This window comes from Drosophila rhopaloa, unplaced genomic scaffold, assembly GCF_018152115.1.
Source record: "Drosophila rhopaloa isolate 14029-0021.01 unplaced genomic scaffold, ASM1815211v1 contig_178, whole genome shotgun sequence".
NCBI classification, from domain to species: Eukaryota; Metazoa; Arthropoda; class Insecta; order Diptera; family Drosophilidae; genus Drosophila; species Drosophila rhopaloa.
Window position 1 is genome coordinate 335,546 of NW_025335059.1, and position 15,555 is coordinate 351,100.

The 15,555-nt window shown below is 39.9% G+C and overlaps 2 protein-coding genes across 2 annotated transcripts; both read left to right on the plus strand.

Moving 5' to 3' along the window:
• Window positions 1-2,408: 2,408 nt before the first annotated feature.
• Window positions 2,409-3,131, plus strand: LOC108047874 (protein Turandot B2-like). The gene is made up of 2 exons (XM_017128276.1): window positions 2,409-2,541; window positions 2,605-3,131. The coding sequence occupies exons 1-2, from the start codon at window positions 2,519-2,521 to the stop codon at window positions 2,975-2,977; spliced, it is 396 nt and encodes a 131-aa protein (XP_016983765.1). The 5' UTR covers window positions 2,409-2,518; the 3' UTR covers window positions 2,978-3,131.
• Window positions 3,132-6,571: 3,440 nt separating this feature from the next.
• LOC108047849 (protein Turandot Z) lies at window positions 6,572-7,248 on the plus strand. Its single transcript, XM_017128211.2, has 2 exons — window positions 6,572-6,686; window positions 6,741-7,248. Exons 1-2 carry the CDS (start codon window positions 6,664-6,666, stop codon window positions 7,177-7,179), a joined length of 462 nt encoding a protein of 153 aa, XP_016983700.1. The 5' UTR covers window positions 6,572-6,663; the 3' UTR covers window positions 7,180-7,248.
• The last annotated feature ends 8,307 nt before the right edge of the window (window positions 7,249-15,555 follow it).

The window sequence follows — 15,555 nt, forward strand, 5'->3', positions numbered from 1 at the left end:
ACATACGATCTTGATCAGCATCGGCAGGCGAGGCGATCTAGCTAACTTGTCTATCAGTTTTTTGGACGAAACGTATTATATTATATAGCTCCTACCAGCTAAAATAGGAAAGATCAAAAAATCGTCCTAGCGTCATTGTTTTTAAATATAAAATATTTAACTTTTGTAAGAACTGCGGGTATATAAACTATGGCTTGCAGAAGCGTGCTTCCTTTCTTATTTATAATCATTTATATTGGTTTTTTGTGATCGTATTAATAAATAATAATTAATAATTTTGAATTTAAATTAGCGCAAAATGTTAAATTGATTTTAATGTGTGAAAGTTGAACAAACTCTTTTAGTTCAGAAAAGCAAATGACATTAAAAAAGTAACATAAATAATTTATTCTCTGCCTGAAAATTTAATTCACCATGCGATTAAACTGATTGAACGTGTGCAAGGATGCATCCCCTCAATTAAAAAGTGCACAAAAGCCACTCAAACAGCTTTTAGTGGGCTATCTCGCTTTTCTCCTCCACTTTTATTTTGGTACACATCAAGGACGCTTTATTAGTGTTTTTAGAGCATTCTGCAGGCAATGATGTCACATGACTGATACGAAGGACGAATGACACATTGGAGTAGGAGTGGCATATGCAAGCAATTTGTAAGGACGCTATTTAATTCCATGGCAGCTGCTTAGATGCCTTCGCTGAATGAATGGATGAAGCCCTCGGAGAACACCCCAAAGTCCTTAGTTCGAAGTCGTCTCATCTCTGGCTTATACTTCTTGCTTTGGCCCACTTTTATAGGCGCCTCCAAATCCACTTTGTAAGCCATTCCATTGGTAATAAAGGCGAAAGTGAGTGCCGCTAATATAAAATTGAATTTAAATAAATGGAGTCGGGGCCGTAAAAAGCCGAAAAGCACCGCGCTTCGATTCTGATTTGATTTGTTTGGAGGCGCACGCCCAGCACTTAGGCGCCATTTGATATGCAACAATCTTTGGTGGCAGCCTAAAATCGGAAAATCGAAGAGCGGAAAGGGAAGGAAGGCGGGGCATAATCATCATCATCATCATCATCAGTTGCGTCGGGAGTTCTCGAGTCCCGGAGTGCGGGAGTTTCGCTTTGTAATAAATCTTGGGAAAGAAATGTAGCCCGAAATCGTTTTAATTTATTCATGCCACGCGCGTTCGCTGTTTCATGGAGTGGTATTGGTGTAAGCCATTGATTAAAAATGCAAAGGACTGCACTGCGCCGACCCTCGATCTTTGAAGTAGACACCTAAGTGCATGGAATGGAATGGCTCTGCTTTTTCTCCGACTGTGGCCACATTATGCAAATGCTGTTGACACAATTTAAGCGGGTGAACTTGAACCTGCCAACCTGAAACGGCTGCCGTTGTTGCCGCTTTCATTAATTAGTCGACAGCCTGTTAGCCAGCTAATTAAAGAGCCGGCCTACAAATTGGCAGCCTGTGTGGGCCATGTGGGATAGATTTAGGCAATTAGCACTCGCAGTACGCCCGCAATCCCTTACAAGTGGGCCAGGGATTTAAGCAGCTTTTAACCCCCCAAAAACACCCAAAACCATCCCGACAGTCAGCAGAAATTTTAAACGGGCTAACAGCTACATCTAGCAATGAGTTTGTCGCGTACCTGCTCAAAACATCTGGCTGCGTGTCCTTGCTCGCCTGCCTCCTGATTGCGTAATTCCAGCTCACAAGTGCCGACAACGGCTGAGAGTCTATTAAAAATGTATTATCAGTGTGATTGCCACCAGATCCTGCAGAAGTGTCAACCGTATCCCCAGCAAATACCGTCTGTATATGTGCGCAGTTGTTTCGGTTTAAGTGTTTCAATTAGCCCTGCCGGTACTTAAAATAAATAGTCAGACTTCTCATTTAGCTTGCTCTCTATCCGTGTGGGGATATTAATAGTTTAAATAAAAAATTAAATAAAAGTTCATGTGCAACCTCTAAATACCGACCTTTATACTCTGCTTTCAAGTCTATCATTCCCAATCCTTAATGTATAAAGAAATAAGATCAATAGTCTCCTGCATAATCAGCCTTATTTTACTTTGAGTTATAATAAATTCGTATTTAACTTTAGTTTCCTGCCTATACTAACAAAAATCTAAAGGTTACCTTAAACCTAATTTTTTTACTTTTTATTAGCCCTCTACAAGGGTATAAAAATGTACTAGAACTTGGAGAGCAAATGGTTACGTGTATGTATAATATTCTGTTGTATTGATGTGCATTCTCCTGTAAATCGTATAACGTTCAACCTTATCAATTGCCAATATACCTTATCAATTGTAATATGTAATTGCCAATTACTTATGCACTTCTTATAAATATGTACAAATTTCGTTCATATATGCAAATCTAGAGCACCTCCAGACGTGAGCTTTAATCAGTCTAGGAATTTGATTATCAATTTTCCCTTTTGCTGGGCTATATATTTAGCTACTTGGCTGCAAAACAATCAGTTCGGTTTTGCATCAGCGTTTCATAAAGAGTAACAAAATGAAATCCCAAATTTTTCTTTTGTAAGTAATTCTACATATTTGTCATCAATATTTTTGAACATTTTTATTTAATAATTTATTTAGGTCCTTTGCAGTGATCCTGTTTAGTTCTCTCTGCTTGGGGTACACCGACGAAGAACGTCAGGCTGACAGCCGAAGAGTTAACGAAATTATACGAACCTCTCTGGACGACGATTCCAAAATCATTGCAATCCAGGAGTTACTTGGCATATATGCACGATTAGCCCCTAGCTTGACGCCTGAACAAAGGGAGTCAGTCGATAAGTTAATCAATGAGACTTCCGATGAAATACTAGTCGATGGAGTTCCGCCTCAAGGTGGTCGGAAGACCAAGTTCGCTGGGAGGGTTGCTAAGCACGTTGCTAAGAAAGTTTCAGCTGGATTCTTTGAAGAGCTCGGTAGTCAACTGGCTTATTTTTTTCAATGGTTCGGATAATCGAGTAACCAAACCCAAATACTATACATACAGGTTCATTTTTAAAAAGTTTTATGTGATCCATAACCGTACAGATGTAATTTAAAAAATGTAATAATTGTGTATAAATGTTTAACCTGTAAAATCAAATAAAATATTTAAGGAACACTGTTCAGAAGACTGTCCAATTACTTGTAAGCGGAAACATTTATGGAAATCATTATCACATTCATCGCCACTTTGCTTTCGTCTTGAATTTGTTCCCTTTTTCACCAACCCATATACAATTTAAAGAAAAGCAATCTATTTAAGTGGTGCAATCTTGAAGCTGAAAAAAAGAGTAGTTGAAATACAAATCTTACATGCACGCCAGCCTGTGCATGCATATGTAATTAAATGCAAAAGGAAAGATCTTCATATCCATAAAATGCATATTCATAACTGCTGGTAAGCATTTTTCCCGCTGCTTTTGCTTATTGTGGTGCATCATAAAACCGAAAAACATCCATTCAGATAGAAACGAAAAATGGTCACTTTCAAATTTACAAAGGATGGAATCCAGGCCACTTTACTCACTTAATATGGCCAACAAAGTTTGTGTTAAATTCAATCAACACTCGGGCAACTGGACGGCCGTAGGATGTTTTTGGCAAAGTTTTCGCAATTATTATTTTTGTGTAAAATGCTTTTTTCGGTGTTGTAGAAAAACTCGTTTTCGCCTGGTGAAAGTTTTTGATTGTCTGGCCGAAACAAGGAATGTGGAAAGTAATTACCATGCAAGTGTCGAAAGCGTCTGACAGGGTCCTTCGGAGGAGAGTGGGTTTTCCCGGCTACCACAGGACATCCGTGTGGGTGGGCACACTAGTGTGTGCTCGCCTCATCAACGCCATCAGCTGTGGCATTTGACTTCTGAATGTGTCGTAAAGTTGATCCCTTCCTTGCCACATCTCCCCTTCCTGTTTACTAAACTTGTTAACGCTGCTGCTGGCAATTTGTTTAATTAAATGCTTGCCCAAGAACCAACATACACAAACCAGCACAAACACTCACGGGATCCGGAGCTTGAAGCCCAATATTAAATTGAATAACAACGGCTAAACACATCGGGCTAACACCTGCTTATCGAAGTGTCAACTGCAGTGGCCACCTGTCCTTGTTTACAGTCGAACTTCCCTATATAAAAATTATAGAAAGTTAAAAATTTAGAAATATATTTATTCTAAATCATAAATATGTTGTCCTCAATTTTATTTATTTTTATTAATTCTGATATATACTGACATACATTGAAAAATATCACGTTTTAGGGGTGTCGAACTATGGAAATTGTAGTATTTTCTTTCTGACCATTTATGTTTGTCGGGTGGCTGTGTATTTTAGAAGAGCTAACGAAGTGGGCCAAAAGGATTTGATGACACAACATGCAAATGGAGTTCACGCAATGCAAAAGCAAAAAGGGAAAAGGTTGCCAAGCAACTTTAGCCCTCTGCATGGCATTTTTTCCCGGGAAAGCTTAGGATCCGAGACCTTAACACCAGCAGACAGTACTTCCTAATTATGTTTGTGTGGAATTCATCCTGGGGCTGAAGAAAATCTGTCCTGTTGCATGAGGGTCCTTTTTTCCCTCCTTTTGCTAAGCCATTGCTTACAAGGGCTCTTGGCCCTATCCTGTTGTCGTGTGTAGGCTCTTACATTATCGCCTATATCGTCCTGATTATCATGTGACAATGTGGCACACAAAATAAAATCAGCATTTTCGCCTAGTCAAGTATTTGTCCCTGCAAAAAGCCAGACAAAACCGAGCTGAGCACAGACGATCTGAGATGAGCTGTGTTCGTGGAAATGAAATATCCTGCAGGCGAAAGCTCAGGCACACAAGCTGCTCCGTTGTCGACTGCCAAAACAGAATACGCATTCTGCTTATTGGCATGACCTTCAACTATTTACATGGCCAAAAACATGTTCATCCCTGCCAGCAAATCAAGAGCATTGGTTGAACTTCTGGCGTGGCTGGCTTTTCAGGCTTGGCTAGTAAAGTGTTTCAACTTTTTCGGTTGCAAAGAAATTGAAAGAAATAACGACAGTTTTTAGTTTCTGGCTGAATGCCATTAGGTGAGTTGGAATGGGATAAAAGAAAATGGCTTAGCTCACTTGAATTGTAAGAACAACTTCAAACAACCATTTAAAGAATGTTTTAAAGTAGATAAATCATATTTGGTCGTAGCTATATTTATATTTACCCAATTTAAATAAAAGTTAAAAAATAAATATTATATTAAAGAAAACTATGTTTGTTAAAAATTGTTTAGCTGTTTCCGGATAAACATTTACTGGGCTGCGTATTTCGAAAGCCTTGAGTATTTTCTACTCTGGAAAGTCCCATTCCATTATGTTAAGTATATGTACAGATAAACTTTGGAAGGGGATTTTCCTTACTTATCCAGCCCAAGCACCAAAAACTGTCTTCACCCACCCGCCAAAAACTGCTTTTGGCAAAATTCAATTTCGTTTGTTTATGAGCAGAAGTCTAATTTAAATGCAAAGATAAGGCACAACGTTGGGGACCACAATAGATAGATACTCCAGCACGCTTCCTTCCCTGAATCGGCTATCTTTCGCTCTTCTCGAGTGGTTTCTCATGCCGCACGCATATGCTGATAAAGTTTTAGCACCTGTACGGGCGGGAAAAAAAATGTGTGAAGGCCGGAAAACCGAAAAGAAAAGTTTGCCATTTACAGCCCATCAAGTCGGCTTCAATTTCGCCTACCTTTTGTTTGGCCTACACCATCCATTTGGCACCCCTCCCCCCTCACCACATTTCACAATGTAGGTTGGCCCTTGTGTGCGAGCGAGTTTGCTGGCCTCTTTGTTTGTCACTTTCGGCAAAGTTTATGCGCTTTTTACAACGTGTATCCTTTTTGCATGTCGACTTACTGTTTTGGCTTTGCCTTTTACCATTTTATTGCACCAACAAAGGGCTCCTTAAGCACGTGTAAGGCGAAAAAACACACACACACACATGCAAAGTCGGCGGTGCGCAACAGTGTGGTTGGAAAACTTTGATCTTCCTGGCAGGAGACTTAATTTAATGTCCTTCTCGTGGGCTGCCAACTCTGCTTGCCGCTGACTTTCTGCCAGGCCAGGCTACTGTTTTGTTTAAGTTTTGTGTCGTGACACAAACACTGAATTTCAATTACCGACTGCGAAGGTCTTTGCAAAAACATTGGCATACACAGGAAAAACTACAATAAATGAGTTACATATAGAATTGCAACAAATAAGTTGTTTTCATTAACATGAATAATTAATTACCGCTAATTGACAGTTTTTGTGATTTAATAAGAGTTTTTATTGATTCAATAATCAAATAGTGGTTGTACAATTGCGTATGCGCAATATTTTTGTTATGACTGCTATTTACGCTGTATTCCACGACTTGAGAATTCTCGGAAAGCTGGAATTATCAATTCAATTAATCGAAAGGCAATGCACCCGAGAACTGAATTTCCCACTATCGCCAGAATAAGAAAAAAGGAAGATTATCAGTTTCTATTCCAAGTATTCGCTGAAATCCCATCATTATCATTTTAATGATTTTACATGTCTTGCGTCCAACCTCCACTTCAATCCAGAGCTGCCTATTAAAGGGAAGCGTTTCATGCAAGCAGCATTAGTTTACAAGAGTCCCTCAAGTGAAGAAAGTAACTATGCATTTCGCCATCCGAACAAGGTAAAGCTAGTGTTACACTTAAACTTCAAAATATAAATCCTTTCTTAATTTCAGCTTTATCCTGGCTGTGCTGTTCTGCCTCTGGGGCAATGGAAAGGCCAGAATGATTGATCAAGATCGCAATAGGCTTCAGCAACTCCAGCTTCAAAGTCAGCAAACCACTGATGTTGACACCCAGTTGCGAATTACCAATGAAGTGATTGAAATTTTCGAGAAATACAAGGGTCAGGTCGCATCAAATGCCGTTGAGGAAGCGGAGTTGAACACACAAGTCAATGATTTCAAGGGAAATACTGTACTAATAGACGGAGTGCCAGCCCAAGGAGGCTTTTGGAACATACTAGGAGGCTTAAAGTCCGCTTCTGAAGCCGTTCCTGACAATGTCAAAAAAGATGCCAAAAACTTGCTAAATAGTTCCTCAAAGGCATTAGTTGAAAACCTCTCAAGCTATCTTATTAACAAGCTTTATCGCAAGTTTGGACTTGCAAAGTAAAAAACAAGGTGAATTCATAAAAAGATTCAAGAATTTTAAAATCTATTAAAGTTTTCCTTAACAAAGCTAGTTTTGTGTTTTATTTATAAAATATTTATTAAGTTTTTCTTTGTGTAAATCTGGCTAGCCTCAACCTGTGTGTTAGTTCGTCGCACTGACGCCACTTTCTGGCTTAAAGCTTTCCAGAAACCGGCGAAAATTTGGCCTGAAATTTATGAGCTCAGCGTTGGCCAAGTGTCCTTGCGGGACTTCACACACCAAAACACAGACTACTTTGCACTTTATTTTCATTCAGAGCCTATCGCACGAGCTTATTTGATTTTGGTCTCCTCTTGTTGTCCCCCTGCAAAGTTTTCCCGCGTCCCACTCATAAATATCGAAAAAGGCACGGGAACTTGTTTGCTCTGGGCCGAACTCGGGGGCTCATCTGTCCAGTCCCCTGGTTGTAGGCCCAAATATCACTGCAATTTCCACGTTGACCAAAAGTTCAATTCATTTTGCACAGGGACGTGTCGCTGCTCCTCAACTGTTTTCATAAGAATTTATTGCTTTCTCTTGGCAACTAAGTGGATCAGATTTCTCTTGGCAGCTTTGGCCTGTGTCCTGTGTAATATGCCACAGATTTAGTGTTGGCGAAATTACTTTTGCCTTTTGTTCGCCTTCATTCCAGGAACCTCTAGCATTCCACTTTTTTTTTTTTTTTTTTTTTACAATTTTGTCGTATCGGATTGAAAATTGAGTTGGGTTTTTCGGGGCTAAATGTCGGGAGGAAGAAAACGACAGCCGACCACAGACTGACAGTTGGGACAGTTCTTAGGTGAGATTTTCTACACCCCAAGTGGTTTCTTTTTCAATGACTGAAAAATAAGTGTCCTTAAAGTGAAGAGACTTCTCTGGGAACTTTGCTTGTCTTTTATTAAATGTATAATGGTTGCTTCGGGGGAGCAGGCAAATTTTTATTTAATTGAATAGCAAGGCATGTTTCTATTACAAAAATTACTTGTTTATATTGTTTATACTTGTTGTTTTGTTTAACATGGCAAAGATTATTTGACCTGATGCACCTAATTTAACTTACTTTTATTAAATTGTTAGCTGGCTCTAATGATTATCTCGACCCCTAATTCCAAAGAATCTTTTTATTTACTCAATTTAAATTTGACAACTTGAATGTAGCAAATTAATTCATAAGTCCAGTTCCCTCCCCATTAAATGACTGTCTCTTTAAATGTTTTCCACTCGAAATGCTCTGGCAGAGTTTTGAAATGCGATTTGTGGCTTGCATTGTGTGTATCCTTGTGACGTAAGTGAAATTTATTTCATTTATGCATGGCTCTTGTTTGAGGTTGAGTGGGTGCAATTTGGTGGGTTTTCGGCCACAGTGCGTGCAAAACCGAATGAAAATGTATACCAAAGTTTTGTGTGTGTATCTGCGAGAATGTGTGCGAGTGTTGTCCTAAGAGTGTGTATTGATTTTCAGCCTGTCAGCAAAGCGAAAATATTTATTGTCAGCTCGAGGGAGCTGAGTCCTCCGACGGATGCTGCCAGCCAAGTTTCGCTCAAATTGTTCCCATGCGGCAATTGATGCCTTTGATGGAGGAATGGATGAATGGAGGTGCCTCGGGCATCCCCGCAAGTCGCACACCCCGTTCGCCCAAGAGTCTGTCAGTATCGGGAAATCGAGAATTATTAACAGCCAAGAGCCAACTATTGCGTTGATGGGCTCATAATTACGGCCATGTCCTTGCTCACTCACTCGCACATTCACATTTCTGGGCGCCGACATGCATTAATATTGATTGTTGATGTCGCTGAACCGCACTAATCAGAGCCACATGTCGGTCCCCGTGTTTTCTGTACACTCTGTACATTGACATTGACACGGCCATCCTCGCCGGATGATGTTCCACAATTATTCGCTTCCCTGTCCGCAGCAACATCATCATCAGCATCCTCACCAGGACTCGCAAATGCCATTGCCATTGTTGGCGCAATGAAATTACGTGTTACATATCGCATTTACATTGCTGTCATGTAGTTCTCTTTTTGATTCAGTTGCTGAGCTTTTCATGCGCTTCTGGGCAGATTGTAAAAAGTGTACATAGCCATTTTCTAGCTTGCTTAATGAGGTAAATCTTTTTTCTGACTGTTCAACGTTTTAAAATGTCCATCCTATTCAGAAAATCTAATTGCAAAGGTCACATCCAGTGAAAAAATACAATTTCAAGTTTTTAATTTATAAATAAAATGAGTAACCGAAACATATAACATCTTTCAAAAACAATATATTCTTAAATCCATATACGATTTCCACTAAATGTTTTGTAGTGTTTTAAAAGACATGGAAAATAAAATTAATTTGTTTCTATGTAACTGATATATCAAAAAACTCAAATAACCGAATGATTATCTTTAAATCAGAACCCTTTTATCTAGAAAAACGTTGAACATTTTGCAATACTTTTCCTGCCTTAATTAAAATTTCACGGTTTATTAAATTTTGGCGGAACTAATTGACAACTTCTGCGAACCAGTTAGTGACTTTGTGTATGTAAGATGGCCCCCAGAAGGACAAAGGCTGCGAGTCAGATACGCCATTGAATACTTTCTGTTTTGACATTCATTTGCCAAAGTCGTCAGAAAGCGTTTCCAATTTTCAGAGGCATCGCGTAACTGGGGAACTTGGAGAAGTTTTAATGAGTTGGCAAATGGAATTGGCAATCCGTAGTGGATGCTCGACACTTGAAGCATGAAATCAAACTAATTAACTCAAAATTTTACATAAATGTTGAGCAAAGTTTCCCCACTGGGCGCTCAAGTTGGCTTTTTCATGTGATTTTCCGCTCTGTGCACATGATGGCAGTGCAATTGTACACAAGTTGGCTATGGGCAACAAACTGGAATCCTGGATGGAGGCAAATCCATCTACCTCCATTATGAGGGTAATCCGGCATCAGCACCTCCGCGTTGAATGATAATTCAGTTTTGCCGGCATGATGAACAAATTAAAAACTTTTCTTTTTCCTCCATGATCCCAGCAAATGGTCTAAAAATTATTCCCCCAACGTTAAAGTTTACAAGTTTTTTTGTTTGCCAGCGATTATAATTTTTTTTGTGCTCCTCTAAAAATTGTTTCATTTTTTCAGGCATTTGTCTGTTCTATGCCAGTTTCGGAATTTAATAAAAGCAGGGAAAAATGAAAACAACTTTCGAAGAGCTCGACAAACAGATGAATTGGAAAAGCTGACTCTTGGCATTTGCATGTGAACTTATGGTAATGTATGCAAAAGAGCTTAGCTTAGAACAAGGATTTACATATGTTCACTCGGAACAGCTTTAACTAAAACTACAAGCGAATTGGCTTAATTTGAACATTTTACTTTCAGTAACGAATGATATTTATACCCAGTTATGCAAGAGAGTGTTTTAAAAAGGCCCCAACTCTCATCAACTATTTGCCTTTGATGTTGCGTGGCTACAACCTGATATGCGACGAGGAGTGTCTAATGTTTATTACATTATGTATAGCATACTTCAAGGAGCTGAGCATCCTCCATGTCCTTTGGCGCTGCGTCATAAAACCATTGCATAAGTTTTTGCGCTTGACAGCAAACTTTGAAGCGTCGGTTTTTATTTCACTTTAGCGCCGGCGGAATTCAGATACAGAAGCCCAGCCATCCATATGTATGAGGCTCTTTCGTCTCTATCTGTGTAGTTTGACAGTTCGTAAAATCAAAGTTGTGTCTCACAAAATGTAATAGATTTTTATTGCCGGCGGCAGTGGTTTGCTTCATCTAGTCACCACTTCCATTTTGTCTGCCAACAAATGCGACTTTCTGGCTGTTTACCACACCCAAACACAGATCCACCTACATAGATAGACTTTGGCGGCGAACGAGGAGGAACTTTCCCATTTTGCCGGGAAATGCTTTTAATCTAACTATAAAGTTGCTACAAAAGTTGTCCCCAAGTTTTAAGGTTTCGTTTCGGCTTTCGGCCGACGAGAGAATTCTACAAATTTAACTTGCCCTTGACACGTTGCCAAAATGCAAAGGATATGAACGAAATCCAATTTTACTTTCCGCTGTGTTTCCGACTGAAAGAGAATGTTGAGCACTGAACAGAGAATAAATCACTGGTTTTTAAACAAAAGTTTGACTACACCACTAATGAATTTAATTTCCTTTAAGGCCAGCGCATAAATTTAGCAACCAGATGAAAACGGGATAAAATATTCGCATTTGCTTTAAAGCCAATAAAAATTAATTAGCGCAGCACGTCGGAGATTGCGGCCTCAATTATGATGCCAGGTCCTTTCCCACAGAGTTTGTCCAAAAAAGCGAAAAATCAATATGACAGCCCGGCCAGAGGGTTGGCAGGAGCAGGAGGTGGCCGGTGGACTCGTCCTTGGACGGCGGACGCGCTAATTTCAAGAGCCCTGGGCCATAAAACCGTGTTGAGGGAGCACAAAGCCCTAAAAACCAGCCAAAGCGAACCGAAAGACGTTCAAGCCGGGCCATAAGTAGCTGAGGATTAGGCAAGGAGCTCGTCTCTCTCGCTTTTCCCTTGGCTTTGGATCGACGACTCAAGTCGGCAGTATATCTTTTAATTAGACGATTTCACTGGATATTTAACAGCCTGGTGCTCGATTGTGAAGGTATTTTGTCTCGCTGCCGGGCCATAATGGAGTCCCAAATGGCATTGCTGATTAATGTCTCGATTTTATGGCGAATAATGTTGAATGAGCAACGGCGAAAAATAAAGGCAAGAGGTATTTTCAGGGAAAATAAGGAAGTAAAAAACTTTGTTCAATGTCTTTCCATTCTTCAAATTTTTATTGAACTATAAAATTGAATAACTTCTTGAAAGTGAACTAGACTATGTTGCTTTTAAGCGTTTCTTTTTATGTGAAAAAATTATAAAGTTACCGTAGTAAAGTTTTCGGAAGTATTAGAACAATGTTCAGCATTTAAGAGTTTATCAGCATAGAACATGAATACCATTAAAGTTAATATCAAGCATTTTCAATTTGTTCATTGCTTTAGGGAGTGTTTCATAAAATCGCGTTGTGGGGCTTTTAGAGCATCTAAACTTCGGTTTTAGGCTTCATCCATTTTGTCATCTTGATTTTTAATGTTTCTTTGCTCAGCCGCCTTGCTTTTCTTCCGGCCCTTCGGTTTTGACCTTCGGTGTGTCTCTTTTGGCTTTGCGCGGTTTCGGCCGCCGCCTGCAGAATAATTAAAATTCAAAAGTTGGCAGCGGCATTTGTGCATTAATAAATTAGTTGAGTCGGGCCACTTGGAGGCGGTCTCAAACTACTTAAAAGTCATGAAAATAACCAAATATGCAGATGAAGTTTATAATAAATGAAGGGGAGCAGGGGAGCGGAACATGGTCAAGTTTTGGTTTTCTGCCTTTAGTTGGCCATTTTATGGCCGCTTTGGGACAGGATGCATTTGCATGTCTAATAAATGCGTTCTCCACTCCGTTCTTCTAAAATGTTTTCAGCCATTTATGACCCACAATGGAGGCTCCGTTTTCGTGAAGAATTTACCCTCTTAAACCATTTCATTCATTTTTGATGGCACTGAAACGAATTTGGTTATCATAAAAAAAATTTCCGAGGACAATAAAGGGTAGCGAAACAATTGAAATCTGAAAGGCTTCAAACTGCTTATCGATTCGAATGCTGCCGCTGGCTGTCATAAAATGTTGAAAAGTGTATCAACCCACCGCCCAACCCAGCCACCTCTTTTTTTTTCGGTCGTCGTCGTCATCGGCGGGGAAAACCTGAAGCTGAGCGTCCAGGCGTGCGACCCATAAAGGAAACCTATTACATTTTTATACCCGTTACTCGTAGAGTAAAAGGGTATATTGTATTCGTGCAAAAGTATGTAACAGCTAGAAGGAAGCGTTTCCGACCCTATAAAGTATATATATTCTTGATCAGGATCACTAGCCGAGTCGATATAGCCATGTCCGTCTGTCCGTCTGTCTGTCCGTCTGTCCGTCTGTCGTCTGTCTGTCCGTCTGTCTGTCCGTATGAACGCTGAGATCTCGGAAACTATAAAAGCTAGAAGATTGGCATTTTGCATGTAGATTTTGGAGTTCCTACGCAGCGCAAGTTTGTTTCAAACTGGTGCCACGCCCCCTTTAACGCCCACAATCGCTTATATACGATTTTAAAATTTAAATATTTCGGAAAAGTAAAATGCAGTTTTATTGTGTTTATCAATACCTATCGAAATGTGAGAAATTTTTCAAATCGGACCATTCGTTAAAAAGTTATGCGTGATCAAGTTTCTATCTCCATCTCCTGCACTCCCTTTACCTGAGAAACGGGTATCTGATAGTGGCACCGACTATGTTTTCTTGTTTATACTTAATGCGGGGCATTTAAAAAATAACACAGAACAGCACGCGTGGTGGTGGGGAAAATGTGTGAAAGGATGTTTGAAGGTCACGCCTTGGTGACCCCGTCTGCTCTACTTTGATAAGCGATGCTCCCACTTATTGATTGACTAGGGAAATGGACCGTTTTCCACGTCCGGTCAACTGCTAATTGAATAATTTAGGCAGAAAGTCGATCGAAAGACGTGTATATTTCACTTTGATAAGTCCATAAACATCGTCTGCGAACATCATTATCGATGCAGTGCTCCGGCCAGCGGAAATTTCAGGTCTTTTTTCTTACCTGTCGGGCCAACCGGAACACGTTGAAATGAACATCAGGTGGGCCCTGCGCAGTTCCGACCGCTCCAGCCTTCACCTGTTTCACCCGCCGTCCTGGGATCACATTAAATGATTTATTGGTCCTTGGTCTGGTCTGCGTGAGTCCCTAAAATTTCATAAATTTCAACCTTCTGGCAGCCTGCGCTTTATGGCGAAAACGACGAGTATGGCAGGAAAGTTGCCCGAGTGGTGGGGGTTAGGAAAAGTCAATAAATGGAGCTGCTGTATTATGTATTGTGTACTACACATTGTTGCCGATGGTTGGTCCATCGGTGGTGAAATGCGCTGGGGTCTGTTTGACTTTGCAAATTGCCCCGAAATCAAACATCAAAGTTAAAAGTGCTTATTGTTGCCTTTTCTCTGTTTATTTTTCGCTTCAGTTTACATTGTTGTGCTTGGCCAACGCGTCGTATACTTCATTTAACCGGTGGCCACTGTTTAAAGCCGGTCAATTTATTGAATATATGCATGACCGTTGGCGTTTCTCTCCGGCATTGATAACTGCGGATGGAAAATTTCATTATACACTCATCCGGACAGAAACGAACGAATTTAATTAAATATTTGCGAGATATAATCGAATTTCAATTCGAACGCAGCATAAATTCCATTTCCGAATTCAGTCGCCGATAATTGAATGTATATCAGTTGTTTGCCATAGCAAATGGCATTTTAATTACATTATCATCTCCGGAAACCAAGTGCGACAGTTATTTGTAAGCTCTGGCACAATTGCAAAAGGAATGCAGTGTGTGGAAAATGGCAAATGCGATTTCATTCCAAGCGCACGTTAAAAGAAAAAGCTAAAAATATATTTTATTTTGTGGAAGTCAGGTATCCGATTGTGAACAAGTGCAGCTGGCACTTATCTGTAGAAGTGGACACGCCCCCATCTCGTTTCGTATATTCCATTATATTTTTAGAGCAATCAGACCTCTTTCTCTGGGCTTTCTCCTTCCTCCTTCAGGCGGAAAGTTCGTTTCGAAACTGACCTGAGGAGCATAGCAAATTTAACGGAACACAAAAGTTTGGCAAGAGCAATTCAAACTACAGTCGAAGCACTCGGGCGGTTGCAGGTGGTTCAGTTGTTTTCTAACTCATATTATATAATTTGAACTATTTTTCCCTTAGAAGACGCGAGTAAAATAAAAGATTAGAAATAATTTCGTTGGAAAAACCAAGTGCTTGCAATCAATAAATCAGTTGATGACTGATAACTCATTAAACTTAAGACCTTCCCCGTTCGTTTAAATTACTTGCACCTTTAAGCATTCAAATACTGTTTACTCATGATAAGCCTGGGGATTACGAAGCCTTAGTTTCCAGGGAAAGCCAAGCTCAACATTACTCATACGCCACGTTGGAGGTCTTAATAATTTCTTTTTTATCACACCCACTCTCTCTGTATATTTAAGCTTGCCTTCACTTCTTATGGGCGCTGTGATTTATTTTCATTTGCCAGCTCCAAAATACCGTTAAAGCGGCTAACAGAGAAACATTTCTTGTGACAAATTCGTAATTTATGTATTTTACGTTATAAATTGTAGAGCACAACGAGATTGCGGTCTCTTTTTGATCCCCTTCTAAACTTTCCCTCCCTTGTTTTCATTTTCTTGTGGTGTGGTGAGAGTGTGTGTTCCTCGT

Excerpts from the sequence above, each read along its gene's own strand:
- LOC108047874 (XM_017128276.1), top strand. The coding sequence starts at position 2,519 with ATGAAATCCCAAATTTTTCTTTT. Across the intron at positions 2,542-2,604 it reads AAATCCCAAATTTTTCTTTT|GTCCTTTGCAGTGATCCTGT; the intron begins GTAAGTAATTCT and ends TAATTTATTTAG.
- LOC108047849 (XM_017128211.2), top strand. The coding sequence starts at position 6,664 with ATGCATTTCGCCATCCGAACAAG. Across the intron at positions 6,687-6,740 it reads CATTTCGCCATCCGAACAAG|CTTTATCCTGGCTGTGCTGT; the intron begins GTAAAGCTAGTG and ends TCTTAATTTCAG.